The sequence below is a fragment of the Tenrec ecaudatus genome, chromosome 16 (genome assembly GCF_050624435.1).
Source record: "Tenrec ecaudatus isolate mTenEca1 chromosome 16, mTenEca1.hap1, whole genome shotgun sequence".
Classification (NCBI taxonomy): domain Eukaryota; kingdom Metazoa; phylum Chordata; class Mammalia; order Afrosoricida; family Tenrecidae; genus Tenrec; species Tenrec ecaudatus.
The window spans coordinates 17,599,873-17,616,244 of record NC_134545.1 but is presented as its reverse complement, the minus strand read 5'-3'; the positions used below and the strand labels follow the sequence as shown (position 1 = coordinate 17,616,244).

The following is a 16,372-nucleotide window of genomic DNA, read 5'->3' as shown; positions in this document are numbered from 1 at the left end:
TGAGTGTCCCATGCTGGCCTTATGGTGGCTGCCTGTTGGGGGTGGCATCACAGGGGCAGTGGCCTCAGGGACAGAGGATGCCTGCTGCGGGAGGCCCCTAGGGTGAGACGGGCCATTGGCTGCAGCCTGTGAGGTGGACAGCAGGAAGAAGGCAGGCCTTTGCTAGCCTTTGGGCCCCCGAGGTGGAGAAGGTTCCGGAAAACCCGCTCCCTATCTCTTCCTTCCTGTCCTGAGTTGCCACTGTGGTCCCAGGGCCGGGGGCAATGACCTCTCCCATCCCACTCAGGAAAGAGGCACTTTCACCTGCCATGAGCCAACAGGGGACCCGCTGGGCGGGTTCTGGGAAGTGGTCTGGGGTCATGTTAAAAAAGCCCGCCACCTCTGACCCACGCGCTGCAATGTCCCCCAGGAAACCGCCCCCACCCCCACAGCGGGGTGCGAACGAGGATGTGGGGAAGGCTACTTATCACAGGGACAAACAGGGACAGCCGCCGGAAGGTCCAGCGAGAGGAAATCGGTACCCCAAGCGATGACCCATCCACAGGATGTGGCACTCGGCGCGACCCCACAGGACGGAGCAGAGCTGCCTCGGTGGGTGTCTGAGACCGGGACTGTTTACAGGGGTAGCAAGCCTTATCGTTCTCCCTCCCAGGGGCTGGTGGTTTCAAACCGCTGACCCTGTGGTTAGCAGCCCAATGCATACATAACTCACTACTCTGCTCGGACTCCTAACCCATCGGCTGGAAGCATCAAATCACGCTTCCTGAGACTCCGTGATGACATTGGAGAGATGGCCCGTAATGAAAGCAATTAAAAAATAAAAAAGGCAGGATACTAAACCAGCTGGGCCAGTCTGATACTTCATCCTCTTTCTTTTTCCTGATACATTTGCTTCTTTCTTTCCTTCTTTCGAAGAAGTTAAGGTTACGAACCCAAATTGAGGACTGATCCCACTGCTGACCCACAACGACACTCCAGGAAGCCGCCATGGGAGGGGAGACCTCTGACCCAGTGGACTGAGAATGCTCGCTGTTTTTTTCTAGTGGATTTGCTCAGAGTCCCAAACTCCCATGCACTGTGTGCTCTCTTGGTGCATGCTGCGGAAATGACATCATCAGGGAGCAATGTCCGTTTGGGGGTGCTGGGGGCACACAGGCAGGCAAGAGAAAGGGCCCCCTGCTCACAGGGCGTGCCAGGAGCCGGCCCTACAGAGCTATGGGGTCATCCTGGGCACCCACAGACCTTGGGGATTGCTGGGCTGCCGGGCTTCCCTGGTTAGGGAGTGGCCCAAACACACACATTCCTTTAGTATCTCTCATGGAAAAAGTGACCGAAAGAGCCAGGACTGGGGTGCTGCTCGAGGGCTGCGGGCCTTCGTGCTGTGACCACCACCTAGTGGTGGGGAGGAGGGCAGAGCAGCTGTCTCCAGGGCACAGGCCTCAGTAGGGGTGGTGGGGGTGGGGTACCCAGAGTGCGCTTCAGAGCCACGTGTTCCCATCATAGACTCCCTGTTGTCGGGTCAGTTCCCACTCACAGGGACCCTCTAAGACAGGGTAGAACTGGCCCTGTCTCTCTTTGTGGGAACCAGTCTGTTTTTCCTCCCGAGAAGCCAATGGTGGTTTCAAACTACTGACCATGCAGTTACGTGGATAATTCTCTCCGCACTCCACCCCCCCGCCCCCTATTTGTCACAGAGTCAATTCCAACTTTGGTAACCCCGTGAATGCAGCGTAGAGCTTGCTCCACAGGCTTTGTGGCCTGTCTTCTGAGGTGGGGGGGGGAATTCAAACTGACCAGTTGAGCTCTTAACCAGTTGGCTCTAGGGACATCCCATACCTGCCCCTCTGCGTGGCCCTATCCGGGCCCACGTGCGTTTGGAGAGGGATCAGCTACTTCCTGTAGAGAGAACCCTCTCAGGTCTTCAGCAGCACACAGGCTTCCTCAACTCCCCCCCCCCGCCCCGGAAGCAATCTTCCCTCCAATAATCACGGCGGACACAAGAGAAAGACGTGGCTTCCTACTCCTGCAGACTGAGTCTCGGGAAGCCACAGGGTCCGTTCCACCCTGACCCAGAGGGTGGCAGTGAGTTTAGCGTGGTCATTAGTGATGGAGACTTGGTGGTGCTGTGGGGTAAGCCTTGGGCTTCCTCTCTTAAGGTGAGTGGTTCAAACCCACCAGCTGCTCCCGGGATTAAGATGAAGCTGTCTTTTCCCGTCAAGATTCACCACCTTTAAAAGTTCACACAGCGTGGCTGTGAATCGGGACTGACTCGGTGGCAGTGGGTTTGCTTTGAGTTTGGTCGTTTGGTTTTTTTTTAAGCCAGGGACGCAAACGGCCCTCCTTCTGGTTAGCACCCCCAGCACCTTAGACACTGCTGAGGAGCAGGGCTCCCACAGACCGAAGCTGCATTTGGACCCTGTCCCTTGCTGAGTCCCTGTAAAGGGCCGTGAGGCACTGAGTGGGGAGGACAAGGGGTAAGGGTTGGCTTCCACCTCGGCCTCTCTTGTATGAAGATTTACGGCATTCATGGAATCTGCACGGGGGATGGAGGTGAGGGGACTCGCTGTGATGCCCTCACCTCCCCCCCTCCTGTCCCCTCCCCGCCGTTTCCCGTTTCAGCACCAGGCCTGCGCCTACTGCTGGCTCTGGGACTGGAGCAGGGAGGGAGGCACTGGCTGGCTGGACAAGTCCCAGGGGAAGTTGCGTCTCAGCTGTTTCCTATGTCCCCTTATTCTTTCTCATCTTTCAGGAAGCCTGGGCCTACTTCTAAGGGCCCTGGTGGCTCCGTGGTAACACAGTGGGCTGCTAACCACTAGGTCAGCAGTTTGAAACCACCAGGTGCTCCATGGGAGAAATGATGAGGTTGTCTGTGCCAATAAAGAGTTTACAGACTTAGAAGCCCAGAGGGGGCAGTTCTACCCTCTCCCAGAGGGTCTCTATGAGCTGGAATCAACTCGATGGCAGTGAGTTTGATAACTCTGGTAACCAGGTGTGTTTTATCCTTCCTCTGCTGTTTGGGAAGGGGCCCTGATGGCACAGTGGGTTAAACAATGGGCTGCTAACCACAAGGTCAGCAGTTCGAAACCACCAGCTCCTCTGCGGGAGAACGGTGAGCTTTCTGCTTTCGTTAGGATTAACAGCCTTCTCGGAAGCCCACAGAGGCAGGCCTCTGTCCTGCAGGGGTAGGATAAGTCGGGATCACCGGGATGGCAGATTTTCATGGTTTGGAGGCCATGGGCTGGGCCCCTGGCGGGTGAAAGAGCCTGAGGCCTGTGACCAGCTGGCGGTGACAAACAGCTTTCCAACAGCTGGACGCCACCTCTCCCACATCTGGCTGGAGGAGAGGGTCGGTGGGTGGGGCCCCCAAAGAATGGAGACCAAGGCCTCCAGGAGCCGGAGTCTCAAGCCCGCTTGCTTTCCCTCTCACTCACGGCCAGCTGCAAACCATGGGGGCCGGGCACTCCCCAAACCAGACACTGCCCCGGGGCGCCTCTTACGAGATAGAGATGATCGAAGATCAGGGAGGGCTTGTCCATCTGGCCCAGGATCAGCAGCATCTCATTGTCGATGAATTCCTTGAACTCCTTCAGGTTGCAGTTCATCTGCTGCTCTAGCACGTTGCGGATCTGCCGGGGTGGGAGGGGTGGGGGAAACGATCGGTTACAGGGAGCCGCGGTCCATCCACAAGGAGTGAAAGTCACCGCCCGAGCAGTCTGTCCACAAAACCTGTCTAACTCATCCGGAGTAAGCCCCTTTCTCATTCCGACACACCGGGACGGGGTGGTGTGTGTGTGTGGGAGCCCAGGAGGGGGGCACCCAGGCCACTCTGCTGAAATCAAACCCGCCCGTGGGAAGCGGATTACAAATCAGACAAAGTCTCTAACTCCTAATACGTTTTGATTCCTGGAAGTTTCCTTCCCTCAAAAGAGCAAACCCAAAGGGCTCAAACAGAAAGTAAATGTTTAGAAAAGGATGCTGGCAACATATGTACAAATATGCTGGATACAATGCTATAAAAGCCCCGATAAAATCATCTTTTTAAAAAACAAAACCCTCACTGCCGTCCAGACGATTCCGACACAGCGACCCTAGAGGACAGGGTAGAACTGCCCCTGCGGGTTTCCGAGGTTGGAATTCTTTACAGGAGTGAAAAAGCCTTGCCTTTCTCTCTCTCTCTCTCTCTCAGCGGCCAGTGGTTTCGAACTGCCGACCTCGTAGTTTGCAGTTCAACAAGTAATCGACTACACCACCAGGGTTCTTACTTTCTCCCTGCAGAGGAGGAACCTTACGGGGCAGGGTAGAGCTGCCTCTGTGGGCTTCTGAAGCTGTACAGCTTTATGGGAACAGAAAGCCTCATCTTTCTCCCGTGGAGCGGCTGGTAGTTTTGAAGTGCTGACCTTGCTGTCAGCAGCCCATTGAGTGCACGGCCACGAACGTCGATGAGCGAGGCTCGGGGAAGCCAGAGCCTGACCCTGGGCCTCTGTGCTCTCTGCTGAGCCTGCTGCCCGAGTGGAAAGCAGCAGTGGCCCTGGGCGAGCTGGGGGGTACAAAGGGGAGTGGTGGAGGCTGGGCATGCTCCCGCCAGGCTCCTGGGAACAGGGCAGGTGGAGACTGGGCAGGTAAGCTCCTTACTTCTTTGGAGGTCACATTCTCTAGGTCCTGGCTCATCATGATGCTTCGGAGTTTGGCTTTGATGAGGCGCTCTGTCCTTGCCCCTTCTGTTGGCCTGCAAAGAGATGCCCATGAGGGAAGCACAGTGGACGGAGGAGAGCCTGCGGGCAGAGCTGGCGGAGCCCAGGGGCGCTTGAGTCTGCAGAGCGTGTGGCCTGGGCAGGTGGAGCCGATTCCTCTATGTGAGCTCAGGCTGGGCAGGGCAAGGGCGGAACACCCTCAGAGGTCAGTGCAGTGGGGAGCAGAGCAGGACAGGCCCAGGTCTGGAGCTCTGGCGGCAGCGGGCACGGGAAGGGCCAGCAGAAAGCAAGGTAACCAGCCCTCTTTCTACACAACACCCCTTCTGAGATTCAGAGGTTGCTTACTTCTCCCTGGGCCGCCTCGTTTCTCTTAGGCTCTTGCACCCAGTGGCTTTGGGGCAGCCTTTCCTCATTGAAGCTGCCCCCACCCCCGCACTCCGAATTGCATTCCGGTTCCAGTTCTGGAGGAGCCCCATGTGGAAGTGGGCTCCGTCGCACCACCAATGGCTCTTTTTGAAAAGCTCTCAGTTATGGAGAGATTGTCATTATTTCAGGAGCCTTGGTGGTGTAGTTGGGTGGCTAACCGCAAGGTCGGCAGTTGGAAACCACAGTCGGCAGTTGGAAGACGAGGCTTTCTGCTCCTGGAAGAGCAACAGTCTTGAAGCTCCACGGGGGCGATTCTGCTCCCCTGTCCTATCAGATCCCTAGGAGCCAGCACTGACTCGATGGCAGCGTTTTCCAGCTCTTTCCAAAGCACACTGTCAGGGCTTTCTTCTGAGACGCCACTGGACGGACGGTGTCTGGAAAGCCCACCTTCTGTTCAGCAAAACCCCCAAACCAAACTCACTGCCACCGAGCTGAGGACCCTGTAAGGGCGGGGCAGAGCGGTTCCTGCGGATTCTCAGACCGTCGCGGCTTTAAGGGAGTAGAGAGCTTCCTCTTTCTCCGGGGAGCACTTGGTGGTTTCGAACTGCTGACCTCGCTTTTAGCAGTCCGCGGGTAACCACGCCGGCCCCGAGCCGGGTAGTAGGGGCCCCGCAGCGCTCGGAGAATCAGATGCGAGCTCTGGAGCTGCTTCCCACAAATTTGCCTAGGATTCTAATTGGGGGACGAGGGGGTGTCACAGACCCTCCGTGCCGTTAAAAGACAGCCCCTGGGCCTGGGGTCAGAAACCTCGGTTGATTCTCAGCGGCCTCTGAGGTGTACAGCTGGACCGGCAGGCTCAAGGCTCGGGCACAGCGGTGCTCGCCGGGGAAGGGCTCGGCGCACTTACTTGTCCACAAACAGGGCTGGGGAGTCAGGCCGCGTGGACTCCAGGTCCTGCATGGCGTTCCACTCGTTGATACAGCTCTGCTCGGAGCCGATGCAGCTCTCGTAGTAGGTGGCCCAGATGAGGGCCACGCCGCCGGGGAAGTAGTTGTGTCTCCGGGCCACTTCGCAGGCCTTGTGCAGGACCTGCAGGGCGGACCTGCGGGGAGGAGGCCAGAGGCTCAGGCCTGGGAGGCACGAGGAGGGTAGGCAGGGCATGAGGTGCTGATCCCCCCGTTCCTGCCCGCTTAAGCTGACCCTTGCCAGCTGACACAGCCAGTGAGTTGGAGCATGGGCAGGACCTTCTACAATGGAGGGGGTGGGGTGGGGTGTACCAGAGAACTTCCTAACTCCCCCTGGTCATTTCATGTCAAAGAAGTAAGATCTAGCCACTCTCTTGAAGTTGGGCCGAAGTGAGGTGGAATCGACTGGATGGCAGTGGGTGTGGCGAGTGTTTCCTGAAGGTGAAGAAGCCTGGTGGCTCTGGAGGGCAAGCGGTGGGCTGCTCAGCGCAGGGTTGACGGTTCAAACTCACAAGCTGCTCCGAGGAGCAACAATGAGGCTGTCTGGTCCTGGAGCGATTCACAGCCTTGGAAGCCCATAGGGTCAGTTTTACTGTGTCCTGTAGGGGCGCCGTGTGTGGGCACCCACTCGGTGGCCATGGTTTATGTTGCAGCTGTCCATGGTCCCGTGGTTCCCTTCAGCAGAGGGCCCAAGAGGAAGCCAAACCATTGAAAGGAAGAATCTTCAGTACACAGCAGTCATTTACCGCCGTCTAAAATGTCCTCTCTCCACATCCACCGCACAACCGCTGGGCCCTCCTCTCGGCAACCGCGTGTCCAACGGTTCTGCGGGGTTGCCAGGGTCTCGGGACAGTCTTCCGCGCCATCTCAAAGGCGGGTTCAAACGCCAGCCTTCTTCTGGCTTACTGCCGGGCACTTAACTGTCTGCGCTCTCAGACACTCTAATGAGCATGCTGGTGCTTAGTTCTCTGCGGACACGGGTTTCCAGAAACTCGCTGAGACAGACACCCACCTCGGGAGACGTCTTGTGGAGGCGCGGCGGGTTGGGGAGACCAGCAGAGGCGGCAAGTAGGAAGGGTCGACTGGATGCTCTCGCTCTGCCTCCACATGTGAAAGAAGCCTGGGCTGAATGTTTCCTCCGTGGCCGGGGGTGGGTGAGACGTGACTCCAGGGTGGCAGAGGGTGGCCTTGGAAAACTTAGGGAACTCGTCTCATCAGGTGTTGTGCCATAGGGCAGGCCGCGGGGCTGGCGTGTCGCTGCAGGAGCTGGTATGTCACAGCTATGTTGTCAGGAGGAGAGGAGACAGGGAGGCGCTGGGTCCTCCCCTCCCCCGCCACAGCTACCTGAACCAGGAGTCCTGTTCCCGTGGGGGCCTCACCTTGCTGGGGTCCCCCGATGGCAACGCTCTGGATCCTGGCCCCCTGTGGTGTGAGCATCCTCCTGGGTGCTGTCCCTGCATGTAGTGCAGGGCTGGTGTGGCAGTCACACCACTTCATGTCCACTTGAGAAATAAGAATGAAGGGGTGGAGTCTAGCCTGTCAATCAGGCCACAGCCTGGTGATTCCCTCCTTGTGGGCGTGGCCTTCTCATGAGGATCCTGGGATTTCTTTGCTTCCTCCCTCGAGGCCCGTGGGACACACTCTCTCTTGCATCACCATTCCTGTGGCCAAGCCACATGGAGCCACGCTGATGGTAGCCAGAGCCCTGGAAATGTGTCCACTGCCATTGGACCCATGGGACTTTCCACCCACCCACTGGCCTGTGATCTTCCTGCATTCAGCATCATTGCATGCGCTGCGTGAGTCTGAAGAGGAATTTGTGGGCTAATATTGAACTTATGGACTTGATCTGGATCGGGCTGGGATGTTTTCCTGATATATAATTACTTCTTGATATGAAGTTCTCTCTTACACATGAGTGTCTCTGGACTCGTTTCTCTATGAGTATCAACCTGGACTAACACAGCTGGGCTGGGGTTCACAGCCACCTTCCACAACAGACTGTTCGCCCCACAAGGGCAGGGACTGTGCCCACCTTCTCCCTCCCTAGATGCTTTGTGCAGTTTCCTCCACTGCCGAGAAGACAGGCCTCTGCACTGCCAGTGGCAGTGACACGTGTGGCTTTTATCTGGGTGACAGCTCGTCCGCAGGAGCGGGGCTGCTGGTGTTGAACACTGTCAAAGCTGTTCCAACTCACGACGGGCCCCGCAAATCATGGAGCAAAGGCTGCCAGGGCCCACTGCCAGCGTCATGCCACTGAATCCACCGGCGCCCGCTGCCTCCTCGATTGTTTAATCATTAAGGCGGCTCTTCTGACCAAAGTCTCTAACTCCCACCCCACCCTGGTTCCCTGCTCTGGTAAGCAGGTGGGGGAAGATACTGATAGGATTCGTCTGTGAGTCACTGGGACAGGAATCCCTGCAGTGTCATCCTGCTGGGGATAAAATGAGCCCTCTGAGAAGCAGGAGGGGGGAATCGTACGACCAGCAAGAACCAGGAGTGGAGCATGTCGCTTGGACCCGAGCTCCCTGCGCAGTGACCCTCCTGGATCCAGATGACAGCTGTAGCATCGGAGGAGCGGCAGAAACAGGAGGCAGAGCACGGAGCACGGTGGTGGCCTTCCCATCCCAGGGAGCAAGTGGAGCCGAGTGCTTTTGTGCAGGAGGCTGGCTGGAGGAGTGGGCTGCCTCTGGGCATCCAGGACACTGGACTTGCTGACCCACAGAAGTGGAGCGGCGTGCCTCCAGGCTGAGGCTAAGGCGGTGTGGTTTGCCCTTTGGGCATCTGCTAGCTGACTTGACAGAACTTTGTAACTTGAGTCCTCATGAGCAGTCAACCCTGAGCGTTTCTCATGGGCATTCCGTCCTTAATAAACCCTCTCAGCATGAAGGCTGCCGGCGCGGTCTGTGTAGCCATCGCAGTGGGTGTGAGCACGCAGAGAATCAAGAAGAGAGGTGGAACAGAGAACGCTGGGAAATATTGGGTCGGCCAAATTTCAGAAGCGGACCTCCAGGCCTTTTTTCCTAGCCTGCCTTCTCCTGGACACTCCAAGGAAGCCTGTCCACCCTGGGTGACCCTGCCAGTATGTGAATTACCGGTGGCCTGGTGTCCAGTCACAGCCCCTCGGTAGCACACACAGTCAGGTGTGTGTGTGTAAAAAGCCTGCACCTGGGTGGGTTTCCAAGCAGGAGGCGTTTCTAAGAAGGGATGGCCGTGCCCCGGAGCCCCACTTACCACATGGCCTGGACGGACACGGGCTTAAAAATGTGCAACCTCCCCGCTGTGCTCACGCTGAAGCCGCTGGGGGTGGAGACACAAGAAGCAAAGGCAGCGGGTGAGACAACGGACGTTCCTCCAGGCCCCCAGGGAACACGTGTCTCCACGAAGTCATGGAGACCCGCTTCACACCTGCCCATGGGACTGCCACCAGAGGCTGAAGGCCCAGCAGCAGGTGAGGGGATGAAGGGCAGCATGTGACATGACAGTATCCCTTCTTCCTTCCTCCCCGCCCCAACACCCCAGCTTTACTGTTTTGGAAGCCCACAGGGACAGTTCCACCGTGTCCTATTGGGAGCTATGAGTTGGTGTCAACTCCACGGCAGTGAGTTTTGGGGGGAAGCTTCAGGTGGAGCCTGAAATCTCTCGATACCTGTCCACATGTACCTGCCCGCAGAGGGCTGAGTACATGTGCTTTCTGCCACTAGGAACCTCCCGTCCAGGTCAAGGAGTGAGCGCCACGCACCCGACGGCTTCTCCGGAGCTCTGCTGGACAGACTGCCTTCACACCTCCCCCTGATACGATGTCCACGGTTTACCCTCCAATGTGCGGCTCGGGCTGCTAACTACCAGCTGCTCTGCCGAAGCAACACCTGGTGATCTGCGCCCACCGAGACGCGACCAGGAAGGCCCTTGGAGGCCGTTCTGCTCGGTGGGCACAGGGCCATCGTGAGTCGGAACTGCCTCAGCGGCAACGGGCTGGGCTCTGTAGCCTGTCTGAGGCACCCATCAGGAGGTTGGTATTGTCGCTTTCGCTGCCCGGGGTGGGGGGGAAGGGGTGTGTGTGTGTGTGTGGCCTGGGCCAGCCCAAGTCTGAAAGAACCTTCTAAGACTCTGCTTACCCATCTCCGTCCAGGTGGATCTTGGTGTCGCTCCACAGCCGCAGCACCATGCCGATGGTACAGCTCTTACTGCCGGTGAGAAAGACAGACACATCGCGTTGGGAGAGGGTCGTGAAGGAAATGTCGGCTCCGGCCATTAAGCGTCTCCTCTTTTAATCCGTCTACTAACATGCATGCTGTTACCAGCAGCTGGTCAGCTCAGTGACGGGCCCTGGACAAGACCCATGGCCACCAATGTCATGCGTGGCTGTGGCTTTGTTTGCTTCTATCCATCTGCCCGAAAGACTCTTCTACCTATGTTCCTGTTCTGCTTCCACCTCTGAACTTGCCGGATGGCCCCTGGCCTTTTCAAGACGTGGCTGGGGCATCATTAGGTCCATGCTCGTGGCCACCTACCCTCTCCTGTTCCCACAAGGCCCCTCACGTCGCTCCTTCACTCAGCACCTCGCCCTAGACTCCCAAGAGCCCAGTGGTCACAGCTGTCTTCCTTAATCGGCTTCCAGGCTCTCTGAAGTCAAGACATTGTGTACTGCGGGTGCCTGACGTACCCGGGCCACGTCCAATGCCTCGTCCACGGGGAATACAAATGTAGTGTATGCCGCTTGGACGCGCAGGCAAACGAATGGGGGATGAAAGGGGCTCACTTTAATGGAGTTTCAACACATCCAGGTTTGGCAGTGACGGCATACAGGCCGATTTACCCAAGAGGAGCTGAGCCACGCAGCCTCATTTCACACACGCAGCAGAGTCTGCAGTATAAAGCTTTCCTGGTCACAATGCCCCTTTGGAGATCTGCCCCCGGACGTGCAGGACCCTCTCTACACCAACAGTGAAGTCCAGTTAATACAACCATTAATCAAATCGACATGCCTGCCACCACAGTGAGCGACGAGGAAACCGAAGACGTGTGCCAGCTTCTTCTGTCTTGAAATTGACCGAGCATGCTATCAAGACGCGTTAAGAGAGAGGCTGGCCTTTGGGAACCAAGCAGCACTGGCAGTTGGGAAATAGGGGGACTTGGTGATCAGAAACAGAGCTGGGGATCACGTGATTTTTGCAAGGCCAAGGTTTCCTTGGCCAATATCCTTTTCCCAACAACACAGACCCGACGATACCGGTGGGCTCTGCCGCAGGGAGCACCCAGGAATCTAACTGGCTGTATCTGCGGGAAAAGAGACGAGGGCAAACCTACGTGTCAGCGGACGAGACGAGGCCAGGGGCCCACAGGGGAACAGACCATCAATTGCTCACAGGCAAGCTCGGGTTGAAGATGATGAAAATGAAGGTGAGTCCACGAGAGTCCAAATAAAACCGTGGGAATGTCGCGCCTGAATTTAGAGAACGTCACGGGAACAGATCTGACGCACTGGCCAGCAATGATCCAAGACCTGACCAGGTGTGGGATGGCTTCAAGGACACCACGCGTGAAGCAAAAGGCCATTAGAAAGAAAGGATCAAAGAGCATGTCAGAAGAGACCCCGAAAGCTTCTGTAGTCGTGGCGTCACTGAGGCAAATGGAAGCAATGACGTCGAAGAGCTAAGCAAGCATCAGAGGGCGGTGCGAGAAGACAAAGCACAAAATGAAACAAAGCACTTCCACTGAGTCAATTCCAATTCGTAGGGACCCTGCGGGACAGAGCAGAGCTGTCCCTGTGGGTTTCTGAGATCACTGATCTTTATGGAAACAGACGGCCTCATCTTGCTCTATCGGTGTGGCAGGTGGTTTTGAACGGCTGACTTAAAGGTTAGCAGCCCAACATGTAACCTGCCCTGTCACCAAGCTCAAGACGACCAAGTAGACCCGACCTGTAGGGTCACGGTGAGTGGGCATCGGCTTGATGGCAATGAGGGGGGGATGTCTTCTGAATTGTGAGAAAATAGATGTCCGGTCTTTAAAGCAGGGGTGGGGACATTTTTGCTGCCTGGGGCCATTTGGATGGATACTTACAGGAAGATTCTCGGGGCATGCTGGTCGAACGCTTCATAAACTCCCCCCGAATGTAATGGCCAGGACTGCTGCTCTTGGGGGAGGCCTGGGATGTGAGCTGGTGTTGAGGATTTTGAGGGCCCCACGTGGACGTTCCCTAACCCTGCTTCCCAGCCACCTGCTTGTGGTGTCTTTGGTGGGCCCGTCAGACTCACCTTTCCTTACTGGAAAAGTCCACTCCCAGCAGGATGTTCTCCTCAGTGTCCTGGCGCCCGCTGCTGTACACCACCACCATGTACCGGATGCGGTCCATCCAGGCGCTCTCTAAACGCACGGCCTGGCCGGAAAGGGCACCTCGGGGTCAGCGCTTCCAGGAGGTGCCCCACGTCCCTCGCCACACCACGGTCACCAGCTTCTGCGTGTGACCTTTCCCCTGTGGGCTCAGGTGCCAGGGGGCATTCTTGCCGGCAATAGCCATGTCTCATTTCAACCCTGGGACCAGGGACCGCACTGGGCTAGTGACCAAATGCGAGGCAGTCAGTGGAGAGTCTCATGGAGCCCTGGTGGCAGTGACCATTAACTGTCAGGCCAGCAGTTCAAATCCACCAGCCGCTCCATGGGAAAAGGATGAGGCTTTCTGCTCCTGTAAAGATGTACAGCCTCAGAAACCCACAGGGGCTATGAGTCTGCACTGACTTCATGGCAGTGGGGTTAAGTGAGTTAATCTAGCTCCAGCTAACGGAGAGATCGCCCACACTCCTTCCCAGGCCTGCTTGGAAGCTGGGCCCCGGGTTTTTCAAACACCAGCAGGGCAGCTTCCAGACTTTGACACCTCAACCGGGCCAAATGAAATGCTACAGATCCCTACAAAACGGTAACAGAATGTCGCCCCATTACCAACCACTGTGAGGATGGCAAGCTTCGTTCTGTTCTGTTCCAGGTGTGGACGTGAGAAGCTGGCCCGAGGGAGGCTTACCATGCTTCTGGGCCGGTCCTCTGGGTCACAAGTTAGGGGGACAACTGGGGAGAACTGCCCCCGCCCTCTCCCTCCCCCGTTGTTCATGAGTGATTCCCCGGGGGGAGCTAGACTCCACCTCTACTCACCAGCTTGATCCTGTCTTCGCAGCGCAGGAGGTTGATCATGACTTGAAGGTGCTGGGGCAGGTCACCTGTTGGAGCAACACACCAGGCTTTAAAAGCTGCTCACCCACCGTTTTTCAAGGCAGGGACCCAGGGGAGACTGGCGTTGAGGGCCGTGGAGAAAGGCCAGAGACTTTGATTGACAGCGTCCCAGGTTGTCAGGGAGGCCTCTGGGGGTCTCCACGAAATGCCACAACTTTGACAAGGTCTCAGGTGGCAAGGGGACAGAACCCACAGCTGGCTGGTTCTGCCTGTGGCTACCCTTTAGGCCTACAAGGACTCAAACGCTCCCCCTGCCCCCACTGGGACCATCTTTCCCCAGGATTCACTGGTGGGCAATTGCTTTTCAGCTTCCTCTCTGCAAGCTGCCTGGAAAACCCGCCCTGCGATTTTACCAGCCTTTCAGATTTGGTTGCTTTGTGACCTGAATGGATGGTCTGTTGGAGACGTTTTACTACTTTGTCCCAAAACCAAATCCACCAGGAAAAAAGGAAAGATCCCCACCCACTGGGCATGTCATTCCAAAGGCCCGTCAAAAAAATTCCTCAAGTGGAAGGTTTCTAAGCGCTGGGAGAACTGAGACAATCCCTGGACTGGGTTAGGTTCAAAAGGTCAGCCTGTCACTTGAAATCTGCAGGCCACTGGTACAGCAAGTACAGGACGTTTTCACAGCCAGACAGGTGACTGTCAAAAGGCTCGCTAGCTCCCGGCACCACCTAGAAGGCACCTGCGCCACATTCCCCCTCCCTTCCCCGCCCCCCTTCCAGCTGCCACGGTTTCTTCTCGCCGGTGAGAGAGTTGGCAGAGGCTGCTCACCACCAACAGCAGACCTCCCCCTGCTTCCTGACAGCAAACTCCCAAACACCGCTGCCCTCGAGTCAATTCCGACTCATCAGGACAGGGCAGAACTGCCCCCGTGGATTTCTGAGACTGTAACTATGGGAGTAGAAAGCCTCTGCTTTCTCCCAAGGAGCGGCCGGTGGTTTCGAACTGCTGACCTTATGAGTAGCAGCCCAATGTGGAACCCATTAGGCCACCAGGGGTCCTGGCTGCACGGATGACAAACTCCCTAAACTCTCTGCCATCAAGTGGACTCCGACTCAGGATGACCCTCAAGGGCATGCTAGAACCACCCCTGTGGGTTTCTGAAGCGGTGACTCGTCCTGGGACTCGAAAGCCTCCTTTCTCCTGCTTGCAGTGAGCAGCCCAGAGCGGAACCGACTGCACCCGAGGGCTCTTTGCACCGATGGTGCGGGCCTCACCTGCATGCTTGTGGACGTGCTGAAGGCTCGGCTGGCCTTGAGGGCTGTTCCCCTGCTGTAGGAAGAGGGCCGCTCCTTTCACCATGAAAAAGCTCTCGCTTAAGCTGCAAAGAAGAACACAACCAGGGCTCAGTTTGGAGTTTGGCTAACCGGCAGGACGTGCTGCAAAGGGAGAGAGGCGGGTAGGGTGCACACATCGGTGGTTTGGAAAAGGCAAAGGACACGGACGGAATGGTTGTAACAATCACTCCATGCCCTATCTGGGCCCAAACCCTTGCTACACGGCTTGCAGGGGAGCGTGCATGCTGCAGTGCAGTGGTGTTGATGGGGGACCACTGATGACAGTGAACACAGCTCCCAACGGTCTTCTTGGCGGTCAACTGCAGGAGCCGGGCTTCTCCTATGCGGTCATTGGGTCGATTCGAACTGTCAGTCTATCAGTGAGCTGGGGAGCGCTCGCTTGTTGGGCCACCAGGGCTCCTGGCCGAAATCAAGCTTCTACTAAGACCGCGACAGTTCAGTCCCGATTCTCCCAGAGCCCTAGTGAGTCTTCCACAAGGAGAGCAACTTTGAAACCGCCTCCTCTCGGGATATAGGGGGGGGGGGAGAGATAAGGAGATAATGTCAGGAATCCCAGGAAGGCAAGGTATGTCTGGACACTGATTATGGAAGAATTATGTTTGACATGACTGGACCATGGAATGATGTGACATATATATTGATTTCTAGGTTACAGCAAATAAAAAAACAAACAAACAACCCAAACACATAGATCCAGGAGAGAGTTCTGGGCTCGCGTTAAATCCTAATTCCAGCTGAATAACATTTAGTTCTTACATCATGGCCCTGCTTGATACTCACCTTCATGAAACAATCACTGAAGATCAGGGTGCTACAGCACAGTGTGGTGAGGAGAGCTGATGGTGCCTGACTATCAATTGGAATGGGGTCTTAAAGGCTTGGATTCACACAGGCAGCCAGGTAAACGAGGAGTCAACTAAGTCCACACAAAAGAAGCATACCAGCTTGTGTGATCCAAAGGTGACAACTGCAAAATCCGAAGGTGGTGAAGAGAAAGTTGGTGGAGCTAAAAGTATGGACAGCCAATTTGGGGAAGGCTATGGAGGACAGTGGGAGCCCAAAACCCATCTGCAGAGTGTCCAGCCCGACCCAGCTGCTGGCAGATCCGCTTGAGCCACAGGCAAGAGTCCCGAAGAGCCTGACTGTCATCTTGATGATTTGAGATCGAACTCAGTACCAGGCCAGCTGACTTCCCTATCGACAGGACCGGAATCACTATTGGTTCAAGTGTCTCTTAGCTGGCTCGTGACAGAAATGTCTTCCCTGGATTTTTGAACGCTGATGGGGGCTGTGGGGAGGGGGAATCTTCTCTGTCTTACGCATCACTTGCATTTTTCCCTGTATACTAACATGATCTTATCCTGCACACCTTAGTGAGATTTGTCTTTCCCTGTTTTCAGTTGGGTTTCCCAGCTGTGAAGCACAGGAAGAATGGATGTATCAGGATAATAACTGATACAAGGTGTTGGAGGGAATGCAGGGGTGGGGGGTGTGCGATAAGGAGGCAGAGGGATTTCTGGAGTAGAAAATGCAGGCAGGAGGGGGAGGGAGCACTGGGACTGATTGTCATCACATAACTCATTTTAAAGGCGAGTTAGCCATGGGGTGGGGGGATGGGGTGGAGACTAAGGTAGATGTGGTGGCGATTGTACAACCCCCCCAGATGTCATGGGACCATTGAACTGTTCCATTGTATGATATGTGAATTATGTGCCCATAAAACTGTTGGAAAAAAACCTCCCCCTCTCACGTGGGGCTTTGTTCCCGACGTGTTTCCCCAAGAGCTTTTGTATGGTTTGTTGATTAAATTTTACAAAGTGCT

The 16,372-nt window shown here is 56.3% G+C and overlaps 1 protein-coding gene across 4 annotated transcripts in view; it reads right to left on the bottom strand.

Moving 5' to 3' along the window:
* Positions 1–16,372, bottom strand: part of SSH1 (slingshot protein phosphatase 1) — a 59,727-nt gene that overhangs the window by 14,799 nt on the left and 28,556 nt on the right. For all 4 annotated transcript variants that reach the window (XM_075534443.1, XM_075534444.1, XM_075534445.1 and 1 more), the window contains 8 exons: positions 14,470–14,573; positions 13,172–13,236; positions 12,283–12,404; positions 10,141–10,209; positions 9,257–9,322; positions 5,965–6,159; positions 4,633–4,726; positions 3,498–3,626 (listed from right to left, as the gene is read on the bottom strand). In XM_075534443.1, coding sequence (XP_075390558.1) covers positions 3,498–3,626; positions 4,633–4,726; positions 5,965–6,159; positions 9,257–9,322; positions 10,141–10,209; positions 12,283–12,404; positions 13,172–13,236; positions 14,470–14,573 — 844 coding nt within the window. The remainder of the gene's footprint in view (positions 1–3,497; positions 3,627–4,632; positions 4,727–5,964; positions 6,160–9,256; positions 9,323–10,140; positions 10,210–12,282; positions 12,405–13,171; positions 13,237–14,469; positions 14,574–16,372) is intronic.